Source organism: Diadema setosum, chromosome 17 (genome assembly GCF_964275005.1).
Source record: "Diadema setosum chromosome 17, eeDiaSeto1, whole genome shotgun sequence".
Taxonomy (NCBI): Eukaryota; Metazoa; Echinodermata; class Echinoidea; order Diadematoida; family Diadematidae; genus Diadema; species Diadema setosum.
The window spans coordinates 33,456,838-33,476,095 of record NC_092701.1 but is presented as its reverse complement, the minus strand read 5'-3'; the positions used below and the strand labels follow the sequence as shown (position 1 = coordinate 33,476,095).

The following is a 19,258-nucleotide window of genomic DNA, read 5'->3' as shown; positions in this document are numbered from 1 at the left end:
TGTTGTTACGAAACATATGTAAACAACTTTGAAATATTGACAGGAGGTACATGTACAGGTAGGTAAGATATAAAACAATTCATTTGTTAGCGGATATCAAATTCTCGATCTGAAATCAAATCTCCCAAATATACAGGTTCTCAACTACAATTTCTGAATTTATCATCGTAGGCGTTTTCACATCAGCCCAATAAAAATCCAAGCTCGAGATATTTTTCGCGATTGCAAATTAGCATGCTATTTCATTTCCTATTCACATCAGCCCGAACATTATCAAATAGCGCGCTAGTTCGCATTAATTATCCTGCTATTTCGGAAATTTCCCGAGTTCGACTCGAGAAATTTTCTCGATCAATTAGCGCGCTAATTTGTATTCACATTATCAAATAGCGCGCTATTTCGTTATCGGGTTAATTTCCCAAGTCAGAAAATAGCGCGCTATTTCGAAACATCAGGCTGATGTGAAAATGCCTAAAGACATTGTGACAGGTCACCTATTTTCTCAGCTATCTCCTGAGGAATTCTTCTGCATTGATATCATTGGAATATTTTGTAACTGACAGTGTCAGGAATAATCTCCCATCACTCCAACTTCTTTCCCACCCTTCTACTTCCTTCAGTGATAAAACTTGGGTGATGGTCTCATGAATCTTGTGCTGCTCTTCGCACTTACATTGTACATGTATTTCCTATGCACTCTGTTCTCGGTACTTTTGGACTGTCTGGAAATTCAATGTCTATGGGATTTCTTTTACAATATGTACTTGTTTAACCTGTCTGAGTCACATTGTGTGTTATTCAATTGATTGTGAAAGTATTTCAGCAGCTCTTCAATGTGTGAACTGTAGTTCCTATGATTCCTAATGGTTGCAAACTTTTCTTGGTCCTTGTGCTGCTTGTCACACAGCTTCTTCTTTTTTCTTCATGAGGTCTACAACCAAGTGCATGTTTGTTTGTTCGTTTTATGGTAGTTTCCTGCAGAGTAGAAATCATGACACTTCACAGAACTGGGGAAAAGTTCATATGGAGAGCTTTTTTATTTTTAAAATCAGAAAAACAATTTCCAAGAATTAGAAAAATGTTATGACACTATTGCATAAAGTGAATTATGTTCCAGACCAATGCCTCAAATAACATTTTTGATTTGGTTTTCCTTTTTTTTTTTTTTTTTTGGGGGGGGGGGCTGAAAACAGTAGAACAGTCACGACAAATCTATTGTCTGTTGCTCTGTGATAAACTTCTAAAGGTAAGTCAAAAAATATGACAAAAATAACCCTCAGCATTTGATAGCTGAGTTGCAATTTCAAAGTTTATGCATCCTTACAGGACATACGCTGTACGATTCAATTTGCGCGTTGATTGATATGCAGACTTTCCAATCAGTACCAGTATGTGGAATCTCTGTGCTACACTGTATGCACTCTTTTGTCTAGTTTTCACAATCAAGGGGCTTCACAAACTGCTGGATTTGTCCGTAGCCATAGACATGTTTGTACACAAGGTCCAGCCTGTACAGTTGTCAATCAGGTCAAGAAGTCTTGAAAAGTCAGGACTCTTGTGCAATCAACCTTTGTACATTCTAGAGTACACGTAACTTACTCCATGTCTTGTGTTCTTTTTTTATTTCCTCATACCCCACTCCTCATACCATTCCCATCTTTAAATTCCTCCAAAATTCCTCCATGAATGGCTGTGTCTCCCCTGCTTTTATTTTCTTGCTTGTTAAATTTATGTTCATTTCTTTGTTTTTGCATAAAATTGCATGTCAAACCGAAACTCTATTTCTGTCCGATAACATGACTGTTGCATGCTATGCTTGCATTGTGCATATTCCATCACCAATGCATCCTTATTTTTGATTCCCTACATGCATCCACATTCTTTTTTGGAATGAAAATGATGCATGGGAAATGGCTAACAAATGGCTAACAACTTTACTTACACTGCACCAACTGCAATGTTTGCCAAACCTAAACCACTCCATGGTTCTGACAACATCCAATCATGAATAATACTCCTTAATAACTGCAAATTGCCACTAATGTTTTGATTGCTTGACTTTACCATGTAAAATTACATTCATGATCATGATTATCTGTGGTTTAATAATCTAATTAAAACCTTGAAATGTCTGTATAAATTCTTTTCATTACATATTTAATCTTTGTAAAAAAAAAATGATAATAATTGGAACATTGTGTTCATTATTCAAATGGAATTCATCCTTTAAATTATATCTTTTTATTTCCTTCTTATATTTTGACTCTTTGGACATTGTACCATGTACATTGCAATTATGTTGGGTTATGCGTAAATGTGGCAATTCATGTTTAAACTTGTGATACCTTCAAATGAAAATGAAAAAAATATCACATGCAAAAATGTGTCTGGTATTGTGGATGCTGGTTGTCCTTCCTGTATTTGTGCGTTGATGTTGTGATTTCTATCAATCTTCTTGTTGGTTGGTTGGGTTTTGGGTTTGTGTTTTGTTTTTTGTTTTTTTGGCTCATGAAATTCATGGACTTTTGTCTCATTTCTGCTTTGTACTGTTGCATTTCCTGTTATGTCTATCTCACATGATCAAATTTCGTGGTTGTTGATTTGCATTGTGACCTAATGTTTGTGCTGCTGATTGTCGACTCATTTTGTCCTGGAATATTCCCTTGTCAAAAACAAAACAAATAAATTGCAATACTCTGCACACTTTAATGCATCTTTCAAATGAATTCTTCTTTGGCTTCAAATGCACCACTTCTGCTTGCACATTGGCTCCTTGCTATGGATGCTCTCTATGTGTGTGTACACAACTGTCTATTGTGCCCCACTGCCCTGTGTTGTTGACAAGGGCTCTTCTACCACCTGTCTCCTATGGTGTTTTTCTGTCCTAATTTCTCTCCTCTGCTTCTGCACTTATCTTCGGTTTGTCTGTCCTGTGTGTGTGCAAATTGTGCTTCGTGTAAATCCCTTGTAAAAACGTGATGCTCTCATTCTGTCCACCTGTGGTTTGCTGTGCATATATGGGCAATTTCTTCCTGCCACTGGCTTTCCTCTGCACTTGCAAACCTCTCTTCCATGTGGAAAGCCATCGCCCTTTCTCCCTATTCACACTCACGCCCCCATCCCCCTTCCCCCATCCCCCATCCCCCGTCCCCGTCCCCCTTTCCCATGCCATTGCCCCTCATCGGTGGGGATCCCTCTGCTGTAAATGTGGGGACACTTGTAAACAGGCTGAATTCCATCACCAGCAGATGCACGATGCAGATGGCTCAGAGGAGGTCCACAAGCTGCTGGGAGATGAAGGCCCTCGGATTGGGATGCCAATGCGCCTCGGGTGAGTTTGGATACCCTGTTCAAAAGCTTGTCAAAAGATGAGGACTTCCCTTTTGTTAATCCTGTCAACTCAATTCAGGCTATTATAATTTTGTAACTCTTTATCATACTTCCCAAAATATATGATGTATAGATTTGATACTCTTCATTACAGTTTAGATTGGAGATTCCACATCCAAGAGAAAAGGGGGATGTAGTTGCTCCTGCGACAAGAGCTCCGGTCTTATTTTCTCCAGGGCCATATGGTTAGGGTTGTGATAAGGTCCTGGGTTTAGTTTGATGTGAGGAATAGGGTTAGGGTTATGTTTGTGGGTAGAATTTTTGTTTTGCTAAGCGTGCAGATATTTCTTGGGAGCAATTGTCGCAGGAGCAGATGTCTTGGAACAGCTATGTTGGCATACGTGTACACCTGTAAGTATCAGTTTTGTTGTCTGTCGCTCCCGTCAGATTCGTGGCAGGTGTGATCCAGCGGGAGCGCATCGCTGCCTTTGAGCAGATGCTGTGGCGGGTGTGCCGTGGCAATGTGTTCCTGCGACAGGCGGAGATTGACACTCCACTGGAGGACCCCAGCACGGTAGGTTCAAAGCTTAGGTAGCAGGGTCTCTGCACTTTTGTTTGACATCAAAGCATGCACGACATACATTTGACTTAACTCTTGCACTTCATAGAAGCATAATGTCGCTGGGGTGACCTTGTATCTGCAATTTTGGTGAAAATGAGTTTTTTTTTTATTAATGGTCAAATAATGGGTTAAGTGATGTCCTGTCCAAATCCCAACTGTCTTACTCCAAAAATGAAGCCACCACGGCATGTCAAAGGAAAGGCTATCCCATTCGCCACAGTGCTTTGGCCGCCATGTGTTTTTGGCTCTCCTGAACATTTAACATTTTGTAGATACGAGGTCTTATCGCCCCAGCGACGATAAGTTAATTGTTGTCTCTTTGCAAACTATAGTCTGTGTTTTGCTGCAGAGGGAGAGGAGCGATGTTGCCATTAAATCCCTCCCACTACCTCCATTTTGTTTTATGAAAAATGCTAAATGTTTATTTTGCAATGTGCTGGGAAAAAATTATGTATAGCCAACCAGAATGGCAGTGATATTCAAGTATATCTGCTCTATTTCAGGTAACCTACCTACTGTTCCTTTATAATTACATGCTATTCAATGCTAGTTTGGGCATCCCGAGGTATCTTATTACCTTCTTGCCCAGACAGTGACACCAAACCTGTTCCACAACTATTATAGCACCATGCACTCACTTGAAAATGTAAGTTCTTATTGGCTGATTTTGTGAGTGCATGAGTAGGGTTGTTAGTGTGATATGGTTCTGCTTTAAAACTCTGCTAAATATCCTCTTTTCTTGATCTTCCCCCTTGTTTCCAGGGTGACGAGATGCAGAAGTCGGTCTTCATCATCTTCTTCCAGGGAGACCAGTTGAAAAACCGGGTCAAGAAGATCTGTGAAGGGTGAGCTTAGATCTCTTTCAGAGAATGATATGTACCATAAGATATTCGTAATCATCTATTGAAAGTGTAATGAAAAGTCTTCATAACAGAGAATACTGATTAATTCACGCTGGTAATACAGTAATGATGCTAATGGCACGATGGCAACTCTGGTACACAAAATTTAAAGCCTTACAATCGTGGCGAGTGGTTTGTGCGGCACGGAGACGAACGCAACACGCTGCCTCCCCCATTCTGTACCAAATGTAGTGACACCAAATGAGAATAGTACTGGCTCAATGGGTCAGCGAACAACACTTTAGACTCCAAATCTCCTGACCCAAAATGGCTGTTCGAGCCACGAGAGCTTCCGAGTGGACGCACACTCTCAGTGCGCATGCGCATGAAGAGAGGCCAAAAAGGCCACGCGTCTTCTGGCCTCTCTCCTCCAATCACCGCAGCTCGCGGTCACAATGTTTGTGTATGATGCGTACACGCACACGCACACACACACACATGTCTCAGTGGCAGCATTGTCCCACACGTTTATGGCACGTCTGGCATTGCGCAGTTGCATGCACAAACTTTGGTCGTCCGGGAGATTACGAAATAACGCACCATTAGGGGTAACGATCGTCCGACTTTAAGATTCCACAGCAATGCAGGCAATGAAAATAACTTCTTGATGCACAGCCATCTTTTGCACATAGGACCAGTTTGGAGAGACTGTTATGATCATCGCTCTTCTATTAATTGTTGGCTGTGTTCTATTGCACTTAACCACCTGTGTGTGTGTTTATTGGGACAGGTTCCGAGCCACTCTCTACCCTTGCCACGAGACTCAGGCTGAAAGGCGGGAGACAGCCATCGGGGTCATGACCAGGATTGAGGACCTACAAGTGGTGAGCCCAGCAATAAGTCCTCTGTGGTTGCTATGGTAACCTCATCATTTGTGTCCCTTTTGTTAGCCTGAGGACATACAATCATGTAAAGAGATGACTGGATAAGAAGACTATTGGTTTTAGTGTGCTTATGCAAGATGAAAGTTGATGTATTTTTGAAATCTTAATTCTTTTCAGGGTTCAGTTTACATGTGGACCTGTTGTCATGTTTGAGCACATCTTTGAAAGATGATATTTGGTGAGGAAATGTGTAAACTTTAATTTAGTTAGATTAAAACCAGCTCCCCAAACTAGAAGGAACCTACTTTCATGTTCATTTGTCTGACAGTTTGTGAATATGTTATATCAAAGACTTATGTCATTCATTGGAAGAGCAGATTTGATTAGCCTGACATTTTGCTGAAAATACCCATCTCTAGTGTAAACCTATCTGATATTCCAGGAAGCCAAATCCAAGAAGCTAATCAGAGAATGTAAAGACCCACTATCTCTCTCAAACGTTTTTAATCCATCTGGTGACATTGCTAGGTACTGGGCCAAACGGAGGAGCACCGCCAGCGAGTGCTGGTGTCAGCAGCCAGGAATGTAAGGGTGTGGTTCATCAAGGTGCGCAAGCTGAAGGCCATCTACCACACCCTGAACCTCTTCAACCTGGACGTCACCCAGAGGTGTCTCATCGCCGAGTGCTGGTGCCCAACCTCCGACCTTGACAAGATCCAGATGGCGCTGCGCAGAGGCACCGTAAGTGTCTCCCATTTTGGGGGGTTTTGCCCCCATTTTTTAAGGCTTACCAAATGCCCATCTCATTTTCACCTTATATGACATGTCAAAATAGCATCTTATAATGTATCGTTTAACTACTGTATTTGTCATATATTTTACAATTAAAGTATTTCACAAATTGGGACTTAGAAGACAACTTCACATGTGATTTAATTCACAGTCATGAAACACAATGATAAAATCAGAAATAAGTGTTATCCTAATTCACGAAAAAGATGAGTGATTGTCCACCTTGGATTTCAAGATACAGTGCATCCATTTTATGGGAGACAATATATTTGCAAGTTGCCGACTTTGCAAATATCAGTCAACTCGCATGGCTTCACAAACACAAAAACACTGAAAAATATACCATGCAGACTGTCCCTCTTTGCAGTCCACCAGTGAGATATATTTCACCCCAAAAAAATTGTTTTTTATAGACGGAATGCATTTCCCAGTATCCGTGACACAGCTATGCATTTCAAAGTTCAGTTTACCCAATTATGCCTGTAAAAAAAAAAAAAAATTGATAGTATACCATCACTACCTTGTGAAACATCTTTGCAAAAAACAGTCAATTGAAGTAAGTTCAGCATAAGTCAAATTATCTTTGCATTCATCCTTAAACATTTTGCAGTTCAAGATAAAGAGTACAAGTCATGTATACAACACTACAGATGAAAGCTGTTTGAGTTCAGAGAACTTAAAAATACTCTACATCAGTAGTAACTTTTGGGCACCTAGCAAAATACATCTTACAAGTATTTTTGTATTAAATGATAAATAAGTGGAAGATACAGGGGGAAAAAAAAAAACCCACTGTGTATCCTCTCTTCTGATGTGTACCAGTTCCAGGCGACACAATATAAACTTTTTCATTGTGTTGAAATGTAATTTTTATCCTTCTTTTTCCATTTTTATCCAGGAGCGTAGTGGGTCCACTGTCCCGTCCATCCTGAATCGTATGGACACCCAAGAGACACCGCCCACCTACCACAAGACCAACAAATTCACCGTCGGCTACCAGAATCTGGTGGATGCCTATGGTGTCACCCAGTACAGGGAGGTCAACCCATGTAAGCACTTGTGTGCCTCAATTCGTTCTTCTTAACCCGTTCTTTCGGGAACCTGGTATACCAGGTTCCCAAAATGTAGACAAGAGTGCCAGTATTCATGGCCGAAATTCATGTGTGTTTGTGTTATGCCGCCCAGAAAAATGGCTTTGGTAGAAAGAGTACTGGAGTACTGCATCAACAGATGTTGTAGTGGGGAGAATATTGAATAAAGTTTTGTGTTTTTCCTTTTCTTTTCTCTTATCAAGCAGGACCAGATTAAATTTCCAGAGTTCATTCTGAAATTCCTTTTCTTTGTCATTTATTTTACTAATGCTTGAGCAATTACTTCTAGAAATTTAGTGATGAAGAAAAGTTTTAGAAAGAAAACGTTTTTTTGGATTATGGCATCAAAAAGGTTGTGCATATTGATCCCTAGGGCTGACAAAGAATTTCTTGTATTCTTTTCTCAGCTTGAAGAAGATATTAATATAATTCCATTTTTCCAAAGTGATAGAGCCAATATGTACAAAAAACAGATTGATACTGTTTTTATATTATTTCTCTTACTGTCTTTGTGTTTATTTCTCGAGTTACTGTCACAATTCAACATACGTTTGTCAGAAATGATAATATTTTCATTGAACGTAGAGGTCTTATGCATGTATTGTCTTGCTGATGATGGTAGTGTGTGTGTAGTACAGTACTAGCAGCAAACTTATTGAAAAGTGTGTTAAACGTGTCTCTCAGTCTGGCAACATAATGTGTTTGCATCCAGGCATCCTGATTGCCATATGGTTTGAGTGTAGAAATACATTAATGCAGTTCCAATGGTGCTTGTCTCATTGTGCTGTGGGGGGGGGGGGGGGGGGGGGGGGAATATACATATACATTGTATATAGACATATATATATATATATATATATATATATATATATATATATATATATATATATATATATATATATATTTATAATTATATATATATATATATATATATGTTTGTGTGTGTGTTTTTACAATGGAAAGCACTATTCAAATGTATAAGATTCCAACTTTGGAGGGTGAAAATTGACAAAAAGTGTGTCGCATTTAATCTCAGTCAGACTAAATATTTTTATATACCTTGCTCACACAGCCCCCTTCACCATCATCACCTACCCGTTCCTGTTCTCGATCATGTTTGGTGACTTCGGCCACGGTTTCATCATGTTCCTCTTCGGCTTCTGGCTGGTGGTGCGGGAGAAGCAACTGCACGCCACTCTGGCCAACCACGAGGTCTGTGAATGAGACTAGATCTAGATCTTACTTGAACCTAGGACATGGTCATTCTATCCATTGTTCAAGGGTTGGTATAGTGTTGGTTGAGATGAGGATTCAGCTTTTAATTTTTTTTTTTTTTTGAGTGTGAGATAGGCCTACTTAGAAGCCGCTTTATGAAATGTTAAAAAGCATACAATTCTATGAGGAATTCAAATTTTATATGATGAAAATAAGTTTTGAAAGGACTGAGATGTCCAAAATCTATGTAAAACATACAGTAGCAATCCTAATAAAAGGTGGGTCCCACCTATTTTTAGGATCACTTGCTCAAAAGTGACTGGGTGTTGGATTATTCAGGAGAGATTGCAAGAGATATTTTTGCTCTGTAGACAACAGAGTGAGCAGAGATTCACACCTTTTTTTTTCTCTCTCTTGAAACCCTGCAAGAATATTTTTAGGAGAGCGTCTGGACGATAGTGTAATTTTCAGTGTCTTGTAAGAAAACTATGGTGAATAAAGATGAGGAATTGAGAGTATCTTTGTGAAGAAATATTGCCATTTTAGAACCAAACTAAGGGCCATTAGCTCAACTATTTGGACATACAGTTTTATGTCATTTTTGTTCTTAACCTGCAACATGTTACCTCATTAAACTCTTAGGTGCATCTATGCATTCAGTTTGTACCGTCGCCACATCAGAGAGGCGGTCTTAATGATTTCTGTTGCGACTTCTAACATTACGAATCCACCCCTTCCCTCAGATGTTTGGAATGGTGTACAGCGGTCGCTACCTGATCATGCTGATGGGGCTGTTCTCCCTCTACACGGGTATCATCTACAATGACTGCTTCTCCAAGTCTTTCAACATCTTTGGCTCCTCCTGGAATGTCTCTGGAATGAAGTACCCGTAAGTCTTGTCACTCCCATGCAGAACCAATATGAGTTTTTATTCCCCCTTGGGTAACTGCGTAGTACTTTCCATAGTAATTGGATGGGGAAAAAAAGAAGATGGGCGAGGTAGGTGGAGGAATGTTGTGATACCAGGGTTCATGTTTGTGTCTGAAGTTGGCACCTCATTGGGCTAGATGGCAACATATTGGCAACGTGGAGGCAATTTTAGTCTCCCTAATCATGGAGACATCTGTGTGACATCTCTGGAATGCACATGTAGCCGAGTCTCTGGGAAGTTGCGAGAGAATCGAACATGAAAGATTTTTGATGTACTTTGATGACTGATGTTTCTTAACTCTTTTGGATCCAGCAGTTTTTCCCTGTAGACAAAAATTTCATCTTTCTACCACTGCTTTTGTAACTCTCTACATGATTCGGCACGCCGTACACCGGGGTACCGTTGTAACCCGGGGTACCGCGTTGTATAGCGCCATCTCATGCCCATTATTTACAATGCGTATCCGAATTCAGATACGCCGATTCTGAATTCGGATACGGCAAAGTCGTCGCAATGAACTAGCACCATAGGTGTTTTTCGAAGTACACTTGCATGCATTAATTGATGCATAATCACAAATAAGAAAACATTTTTGTGCATAATAATACTAAAAAAATATTTTGACACATTTTTTGGTAAGCCAGGGTACAGCGCTGAAAAAAAAATAATTAATTCAACAAAATGGCGAATTTTCATTTGGTACCCCAGGGTACCAAATATTGCATCACATGTGTATTTGTATATTTCTCATGTCTTTCCTCCAGGGATAGCTTGTTGGACCAAGAGACCTCCCTGGTTCTGGATCCAAAGTATGCGTGGGGTAATGACACAGACCCATACCCCTTTGGAGTTGATCCAGTAAGTGTTTCATTGTATATGCAGTCAAATTTCAGTCACACATTGAATATAATGTTTACAAGCAGATCCTTCCTAGTGAGAGCCAAATATTTGCCTTCAAATATGGCAGCAGTTTTACAAATACTCTCTCATTCATATGTGCTTTGAGCATGGAATAACTTCTGAATCATGGCATGTCCTCGATGTATTGATACTACAGAGTATAATTAAGGTGCGTGATCTTGGTAGTGTAATACTTTCATCAAAGCAGGTTACTAGTTTGGTGGATTTACAACTTCGAACATTGGTAGTGTGAGCTGCATTAGGCCAACATGTAAACGTATAATCTGCTTTTTTTTTGTTTTATCGTGTTCAATTTTGACAAAGCCCCATGTTCACTCCCGAGTTTGAATAAAGGATTTTTGTACCTCAATATGCCTGAACTCGTATTTTCTTATAAGTGTATGCCATTCTCTTTTCTATCCACAACCTCCCAGATCTGGCAGCTTGCATCCAACAAGATCAACTTCCTCAACTCCTTCAAGATGAAGCTGTCGGTCATCCTGGGCATCAGTCAGATGACATTTGGTGTCACCCTCAGCCTCTTCAACCACAGGTGAGCTCATCACTAACACCAAAATGATGTGAATGGATGGAATGGAAACATCAGTTTGGTTTGTCATGCTTGTTCGAAACTTATTGTGGATTTATTGTGGCAAAGTCCTACAAGTTTCTCTGTATCCACAAAGCAACAATACCAATTACAAAACGAGAATCATCATCTCGGTGCTACTCTATCAAGTAGTGTGACCCTGCTATCCCAGCTATCCCATGCAGCCTACTTTTGACATCCACATTCAAAGGGCTCTTGTCCCTTCCCCTATGGTCATTCCTCCCTTCCTCCATCTCTCCCCCCCCCCCCCATGCGCACACACACACACACACACACACACACACACACACACACACACACAGTCACTCTTTCAACAACAACAACAACAACCAAAAAAAAAAAGAGACAAATAACTTGTAAGGGACTTAGAATTTGTGTATGTGACCACCCAGCTCAAAAACCCACAAAAGTCACGGATTAGGATTCTTTGTAATGGACCATTTTTGTCATGTGGGTTTACCAACTCCAATTTTAACAAAATTTGTATCATTTCAATGCTTGCAGCTTACTCTTTTAGATTATGTGAAAAGTGGAAATTTATGTTGGTCTCTTTTTTGTTGGTCCTGAACTGGGTGGTCACATATTTTAGTTCTCCTGGAAGTAATGTATTTTTTTTCTTTGTAATCCGCTGTCCTTCAAGGTACTTCAAGAAGAGTGTCAACATCTGGTGTGAATTTCTGCCCCAGATGATCTTTATGTTGAGCATCTTTGGTTACCTGGTGGTTCTCATCTTTGCCAAGTGGCTCATGTTTGACGTATGGAACATGCATGACGCCCCCAGTCTCATTCTCACCCTCATCAACATGGGTCTGCTGGGGAAGCCGGACCCCGTCATGTTCAAAGGCCAGGTGAGGAGAGTTATGTCCGTGCGTCTTTCCTTTTCTTCCACGCTGTGAGAGTAAAGCAGAGCTTGCTGCTAGCTATTAGCATGTTCTAATAATGTTTGCTGCAGTTTGTTTGTGTTTTTCTTCTTCAAGTCAGAAAATCTGTTCAGGAAATTGATTTACAAGTTAGCAGCCCTTGTAAAGTCACTCTGGAGAGAGAATTTTAGTTTGCATGAGAGCAATCAAAAAGAAACCAAAATTAAATGAATATTAAGTAATAGTTAAGTGTTCTGAATCCAGACATTTATGCAGATCACTACCAAAATTTAATTACCTGTTCCTTATGTCATTATCAATGTTTCTGGTAAGTTTCATCCAAATCCATGGGCAACTTTTGCAAAAGACAAACAAACAATTGGCAGCAAGAACAATCTCCTTGGCGGAGGTAACAGGTTCTTTTGTCAATCTGAAAAAACTCATTGATGAAGCTTGAACAAGTTCTTCACCTCTGTCGTGCTTGTCTCATTTCAGGTCCCACTCCAACAGTTCCTGATCCTGCTAGCCTTTGCCTGTATACCTTGGATGCTGATGATCAAACCTTTCATTCTCCGGGCTCAACACAATAAGAAGGTGCAGAAGGTGAGTGAGGACTCTTCAAAGAGGTTATATACTTACCACCTACAGAGGGCGGACTATGTGAAAATATCTGCGATCACAAGAAGACACAGAAGTGCCCTTCTTATACCCCCAGTCCACAGAGATTTGTTCTCATCAGTCAGTCATCAGAAGCAAAGTTTTTTGGTTCTGGCTACCCACCAAAGTATGTCGGATAACAGTCTGATGAATCCGTCTTGATTGGTCGATTATCAGGTGAGTGTCAGACATGTTGCATGTGATCCTCATTGGACAATCTTGCCTCATCGGATCATTGTTAGACATGTCTGACACCGACCTGAAAGTCGACCAACGCGGGTCAGATCTATCAGACTGCAATTTGATACACTTCGATGGGTGCCCGCAAGCAATACAATTAGCTTCTGATGAGTGACCAATGAGAGAAAATCTCTATGGAATGGGGGTATTAGTGATGGTGGACTTTGCCCAACATATGTGTGCTGTGTGTGCTCACAGAGCAATGGTACAGGATATACTGCAAGTCTGTATTCTTTGGCTGCTCCGTGGGTGATAGTGTATGCTAGCTAGCAAGGGGCACTGACCCCCACGAGGGGCAAGCCTAGCACCAGGCTCCGTGCACTCATGGGGCAATTGTACAGGGTGCAAATGCAAAATATGATCATGAAAATGCACATATGTATGAATATCAGTGGTGGCGATCTTGATCAGAAGAAGTTGTCAGCATTCAAATGATACATTTATATGTTGCAACTGTCAGTGTGTGTTTATTTTAATCTGATCAAAAGAAATTGCAAAACGGGATTGCCTTTTGAGGGTGTATGATGTCACTACAGTGTGGATTTTGATTTATCATAGTGTGGATTTTGATTTATCATTTCATTCCACAGACTCTTGCTTAAAATTGTAGTGCTTGATTATTGAGTTAGATGGTTCGTGTATTTTTATTAGAATGTTTGCATGACAAGATTAAAAGAAGCAAAATGACAGTGGCACTGCTCACATATCACAAGCATTATTTTACATTACCTGCCCTGACTGTATCTGGTGATGTAATTGTTCGTTCTCTCTCTCTTCTTTGCCACGCCCACCTGGTAGGCTGTCATGTATCGTGATGTCCGCGTGCTGTCAGGTCAGACGGAAGAAACGGCCGAAGTGCTCCACCACGACGAGCTGGAGTCCGAGACGAGCGGACTGAAGCCTGCACAGGAGGAAGAAGAGGTCTGCATTGCAATCTCTCTTCACACTGAGAACTGTTTTAACCCAGGAAGAAGATTTCATTTTTCATACCTTCATGTCACTCGAACTTCAGAGAAAAATGCAAAAGATGTGTTTACTTGTCATACCCAGATGTTAATGTTAATCCTCTTCCATACTACAACATGACATGGGTGAAAGTGGAGTAAGGATGCAAGTAGTGATTAAATTTGATAGGGTTCTTGTACCTTTAACAAATATGAATTCCATGACTTTTCTATAAATCCAGCCCCCTTTTTTTTTGAACAGTAACTTCATGAAAGCCTAAATTGTTAGTGTAAAATTGATGAGAATCACTATTAGATAAGTTGTAAATGTTAAGCGACAGTGTGTATACTATCCCAACACAGTCGGCAGTGGAGGAGTTCATCTGATTTTATTTGAGGAAATGTTTTCCTCAGAAACAAAAACGTTATCCTTTTTCTCTGATAATCTGATTACATTTCCTTATCTATGTGTCTATCTGTCTATCTATCTATCTATAATATCTATCTATCTATCTGTCTATCTATCTCTATCTATTTATCTATCTATCTATCTATTTCTATATCTCTATCTATCTGTCTGTCTTTCCATTTATCTATCTTTTATCTTTCCATCTATCTGTCTATCCTAATGAGCCATTTCTTTTCTCCCCTTCCTTCTCTATTTCGTCCATGTCCCTCCATCTGTCTGTTAATCATTCTCTCCTTTCTCTTTATCCAGTTTGAGTTTGGAGAAATCTTTGTCTACCAGGCCATTCACACCATAGAATACTGTCTGGGATGCATCTCCCACACTGCTTCCTACCTACGACTCTGGGCTCTCAGCTTGGCTCATGCTGGTAAGATTTTTAAATCATATACTGATATACTGGAGAGAGTTTTAAGTGTTTTTGTGGATGCAGCAGAACCTATGACTTTGTCTCCTTAGTTTTGTTCATTACAGGTAAACACTGAGGTTTGAACTTATAATAAGACTTGGAAAAAGCTAAACATAAATATCTGGTATTTTCTGTCTCGGCAAGGTCCAAATGACCATTTTTTTTTTTTTTTCCAATTTTTATTTTAGTGTATTCTGAGAATGTGGGTGATTAAATGATAAACTGCTAAAGCTCTAATGTTTGGACTTCTTGGTTGTGTACTGCTACACAGAGCTGTCAGAAGTGCTGTGGAACATGATGCTTGCCATTGGACTGAGAATGAGTGGCTACTTGGGGGCGTTCGCCACCTGGGCCATCTTTGCGGTCTGGGCCATACTGACCGTCAGCATCCTGCTCTTTATGGAGGGCCTCTCAGCCTTCCTCCACACCCTTCGACTGCACTGGTGAGAGTGCTTTCCAGTTACCCCCAACGCTTGGCCATCTTGCCAACGTGTGCTATTTGGTCCACTCACACAAGTTAAACTCTCTGTAATTGAAGATCTTACTCGCTGAATGAGTAAATTCTGTTCTTGTTTGTTGAGGTATTTACGGTTAAAGCTTCTTTGAATAAAAAAAGAAGAAAGTAATAAAACATGGGATATTTTTTTTGTCATAACTTCAAGACTCTGCCTTGTTATATTACAAGAGAGGAGTCACTAGAAAGGTTTCATTCTCCTCCATCTGATGATGGATGTACTTTATAATTTTGAAACTGGTGCTTTGCCCATTTGCACACAAACTCTTCCATTGTCAAGGCATAGAGTGACTCCATATCAAAGTTGACTTCAAGGGTTGGAGTTAAATGCACAGAATGGTCAAATATCCATTAGAACTGGGCTCAAGAGAAGTTTTTTATTTGTAAATTTTCACTAAGTAGTGAAATTGATCACATCGTTCAACTAGAAGCAATTACAGTAGGTGATGATGTCATCACCTTTACATACACATTCCCATTTTCCTGACATGAAATTAAATGTAAAGAGTCACATTCATTTTTTAAACAGTTGTTTTGTAGATTTTTTTTTTTTTTTTTTTTTTTTGGGGGGGGGGATGAATTTGCTGAGTCATTGGCTGATATAGTATTTATGGAATTTCCATGTATGTGAGATATGGAGAGCTTTTAATTTTCGAAATATTATACTTTTTAAACTGTTTAGACTCTTTGGAGGTCCCGTAGGGCCCATCGCAAACATTCCGTCGTAAACAGGGTAATCCCCATAAGACTGACACCCACAAGTCATACAGCCCACAAGTTTGACATTGAAAGAAGGTCCATGAGCGTCACACAGCCCATGAGTTGGACACTAAGGCCCATGAGTTCAACACTAGGTAAAATAGCCCACAAGTGTAACATTACAACACAGGGCTTAGTGTGTCGGGCTTAGTGTGTCGGTCTTGTGGGCCTTGTTTTCTTAGCGTCGAACTCATAGGCTGCTTGATTTGTGGGCTGCATGACTCATGGGCTGCACGATTCTCGGGTGTCAAACTTGTGATGTGCACCCTCATTAACACCCCAAACACATCATTAAGACTGTTTAATTTTTCAAGAGATTGACTGAACTTGATTTAACCAGTGAGCTCTCCTCTGAAGGCCTCTTTATCAATCTGTTTAATGTGATTTTCCATCTCTCCTGTTATGTTTTTGTGTGTCTGAATGTATCTCTGTTTCTCTTGTTCCTTCTCGCAAAAACTCAGGGTGGAGTTCCAGAGCAAGTTCTTCCACGGCGAGGGGTACGCCTTCACCCCCTTCTCTTTTGAAGCCATCATGAAGTCCAGCGAGGATTAAGATGTCTTTCCCTCCAGCATGAGTGGCCTTATGACATCTATCCTTTCCTCCCTGGCAATGTGGAGTCCTGAGAGAACATATAATTATATTTTGAGAAAAAGAATCTATTACTCTAAATCTGATCTATATATTTGTAAGAAGAGCTCAAGATGAGTGTTTGTGTGGACGTAAATTCTTGGTTGTTTGGGAGATGCATTGCACATAAATAATGAGAACATTCCAATAGATTGTAAATCAAAGTCACTATCGATTACACAATTGTTTGTTCCAGTTTGCACATGTCTGCTTAATTCAATTCCTTACGTACACATACATTTCATGTAATGAATAGTGATAGTCAATTTTTGACATACACCAGGTATATCCTTCGTGGGCAGTTATATTGTTCAAGGAAGCGCTGAGCCAATGAAGCTGAGCCTATGAACAAGTGACTGTAATACCTTGATCAGTTTCATATTTGTGTAGTAGTATTTTTTGGAGTCCTTATCATGGATTTGAAAAGATTGTTGTTCTTAGTTTTCGGCACTTATACAGTAGTTGTATCGTCTTGTTACTGGAATAGTTGTTATACATTACAAGTTTAAAGGAATATAGAATCCCTGTTTGTTCTCTTGTAGGATCTAGCATACAGAAAAAACAACAACAAACAAGAAGATAAACAATTTTTTTTTTTTTTAAATCCGGAAACTTATCACAGTGTGTGTTATGTAGTATCTGGTTTCTGTACGTTTAAATATGTAGTTTGAATGTTAGGCAGTCTAGAAGCACATACTCCATATGAATTAGATAAACAATTTTTTTTTTTTTAAATCCGGAAACTTATCACAGTGTGTGTTATGTAGTATCTGGTTTCTGTACGTTTAAATATGTAGTTTGAATGTTAGGCAGTCTAGAAGCACATACTCCATATGAATTAGCTTGTTGCCAGTTCGGTAGCAGAAAGCGTTTATGCCCTCTCGTTAATGAGATAACCCATCATCATTCCAAGCACATATCACAACAGCGTGCTCACCACACCACTGTAGGGCACAAAAACAATAGATTTATAAATCGGAGATTATTTAGCACAATCATCATCCCGTTATTTTGTACATTTGAATGCGGCTAGTACTTGACTGGCATGCAAGTCTGATAAGATATACCGAGACTATTATCAGTGGTAAATATATTGCTACTTACACCTACCCAGCTGAATACAGCTGATCAATTTTAAGTATCCATTGCAATGTCAGAAAGATTTGCAGTTGGCTGAAAAGCAGTATTGTCAACTCGACCAAAGATTAACTCTACCCTAAACTGCCTCACTATGCCATTCACTGAAGAAATGTGTTGATAAGTAATTTCAAAATGCAATAGTACGACTTCTTTGCACAGAGAGTTTAGAGAACCAAGTGTATTTTCGAGTTTGCAGTATGACAGATTGCGAACACTTTGATGACCAGAACTTGAAGCAAATCTATGAGAGACGCTGCAATAGTAGAACATGTTTATGGTGCATATCCATTTTATGTATAATTTGCTCTGTTGCTTTTATGTTGTATATCTGGAGATTCTGCGTATGCATCTTTTGTTGTCTTTGTTCTGTAACCCTCCTATACTTTTAAACACATTTTAAGAAGTGTAAGGACCATGTTCTCTCACAAAATCTGTGTGTAGAATGCTCTACTGGAATGTTTAATTCACACAATCACATATTGACAGTACGCAATCAGTGCATATCTTCACTAGCGATATTTGCACGCATACATGGCTCATTTAAACATTATAATTTTTAAAGTCCAGTCCATATTTCTCTATAATTATATTTCTATCTCTATCTCACTTTGGTAGGTTAATGAGATAATTCTTAAAGGTCCTGTTTACTTTTGGGAGCAGTGATTTCAAAAATTTTCAAGATATCACATTTGATGTATATGTGTAGGTCTGTTGTATCACAAAACACCCTACCATATAACATTTTCGCAATAAAGCCTAAAATATAAGGAGATACCAGTATTTTTCTCAATAAACCATAACTGTAGACGGTTTAGTCTGGACACATTTTTATTATAACTATTGTTCACATTTTGTGTATTTAACAATGCTTAACATCGATTATACGGATTCAGATTTTTACAGTGGTTGTTTCTATCCCTAACTCGCATTTCAGAACTATTTTAAAGCACTAATGCTGGGTTTTTCTTTCACCTGCAAATGGTAAATTATGCCTTTAATACTGGTGATTCGACGGTCACTTGTCTACTGCTTGGAAATAAATAAAGCTCATGAGGAATAGTATATTTGAATTACATGTTGCTCTCTTGTTTTATTTAAGCAGTCAAGTGCATATGTATTCGTGTCATGAATTTTGATGCATACATGTAGTGTGTACTGTACCAGGTTTAGTTATCCATTCATTGAGAGAATAAAGAGACCCATACATGTGTACATAATTTTACCATGCCATTTTACATGGATGTTGGAATGTGTTGAAAAGCTACAAGTTACATGTTCCTGGTTTCAAGACCATGTCAAATAAAACAAGTAGAGTCATAAATGCTAAAATAAAAACTCGCAGTCAGATCAACTATTCAATCTTAATAGCCTCCCCGGGAAAAAGAAAAAAGAAAAAAAAGAGCGAGGAAAAATAGCAAAACACAT

General features: G+C 39.4%; 1 protein-coding gene across 1 annotated transcript in view; it reads left to right on the top strand.

Moving 5' to 3' along the window:
* Nucleotides 1–18,903, top strand: part of LOC140240839 (V-type proton ATPase 116 kDa subunit a 1-like) — a 37,017-nt gene extending 18,114 nt beyond the window's left edge. The window contains exons 6-21 of the mRNA XM_072320611.1: nucleotides 3,228–3,331; nucleotides 3,778–3,904; nucleotides 4,715–4,797; nucleotides 5,585–5,678; nucleotides 6,207–6,419; nucleotides 7,369–7,519; nucleotides 8,634–8,773; nucleotides 9,520–9,665; nucleotides 10,472–10,565; nucleotides 11,042–11,160; nucleotides 11,858–12,065; nucleotides 12,573–12,680; nucleotides 13,773–13,895; nucleotides 14,637–14,754; nucleotides 15,065–15,236; nucleotides 16,528–18,903. Of these exons, the coding sequence (XP_072176712.1) occupies nucleotides 3,228–3,331; nucleotides 3,778–3,904; nucleotides 4,715–4,797; nucleotides 5,585–5,678; nucleotides 6,207–6,419; nucleotides 7,369–7,519; nucleotides 8,634–8,773; nucleotides 9,520–9,665; nucleotides 10,472–10,565; nucleotides 11,042–11,160; nucleotides 11,858–12,065; nucleotides 12,573–12,680; nucleotides 13,773–13,895; nucleotides 14,637–14,754; nucleotides 15,065–15,236; nucleotides 16,528–16,618 (2,091 nt within the window). The 3' untranslated portion in view covers nucleotides 16,619–18,903. The remainder of the gene's footprint in view (nucleotides 1–3,227; nucleotides 3,332–3,777; nucleotides 3,905–4,714; nucleotides 4,798–5,584; nucleotides 5,679–6,206; nucleotides 6,420–7,368; nucleotides 7,520–8,633; nucleotides 8,774–9,519; nucleotides 9,666–10,471; nucleotides 10,566–11,041; nucleotides 11,161–11,857; nucleotides 12,066–12,572; nucleotides 12,681–13,772; nucleotides 13,896–14,636; nucleotides 14,755–15,064; nucleotides 15,237–16,527) is intronic.
* Nucleotides 18,904–19,258: the final 355 nt, after the last annotated feature.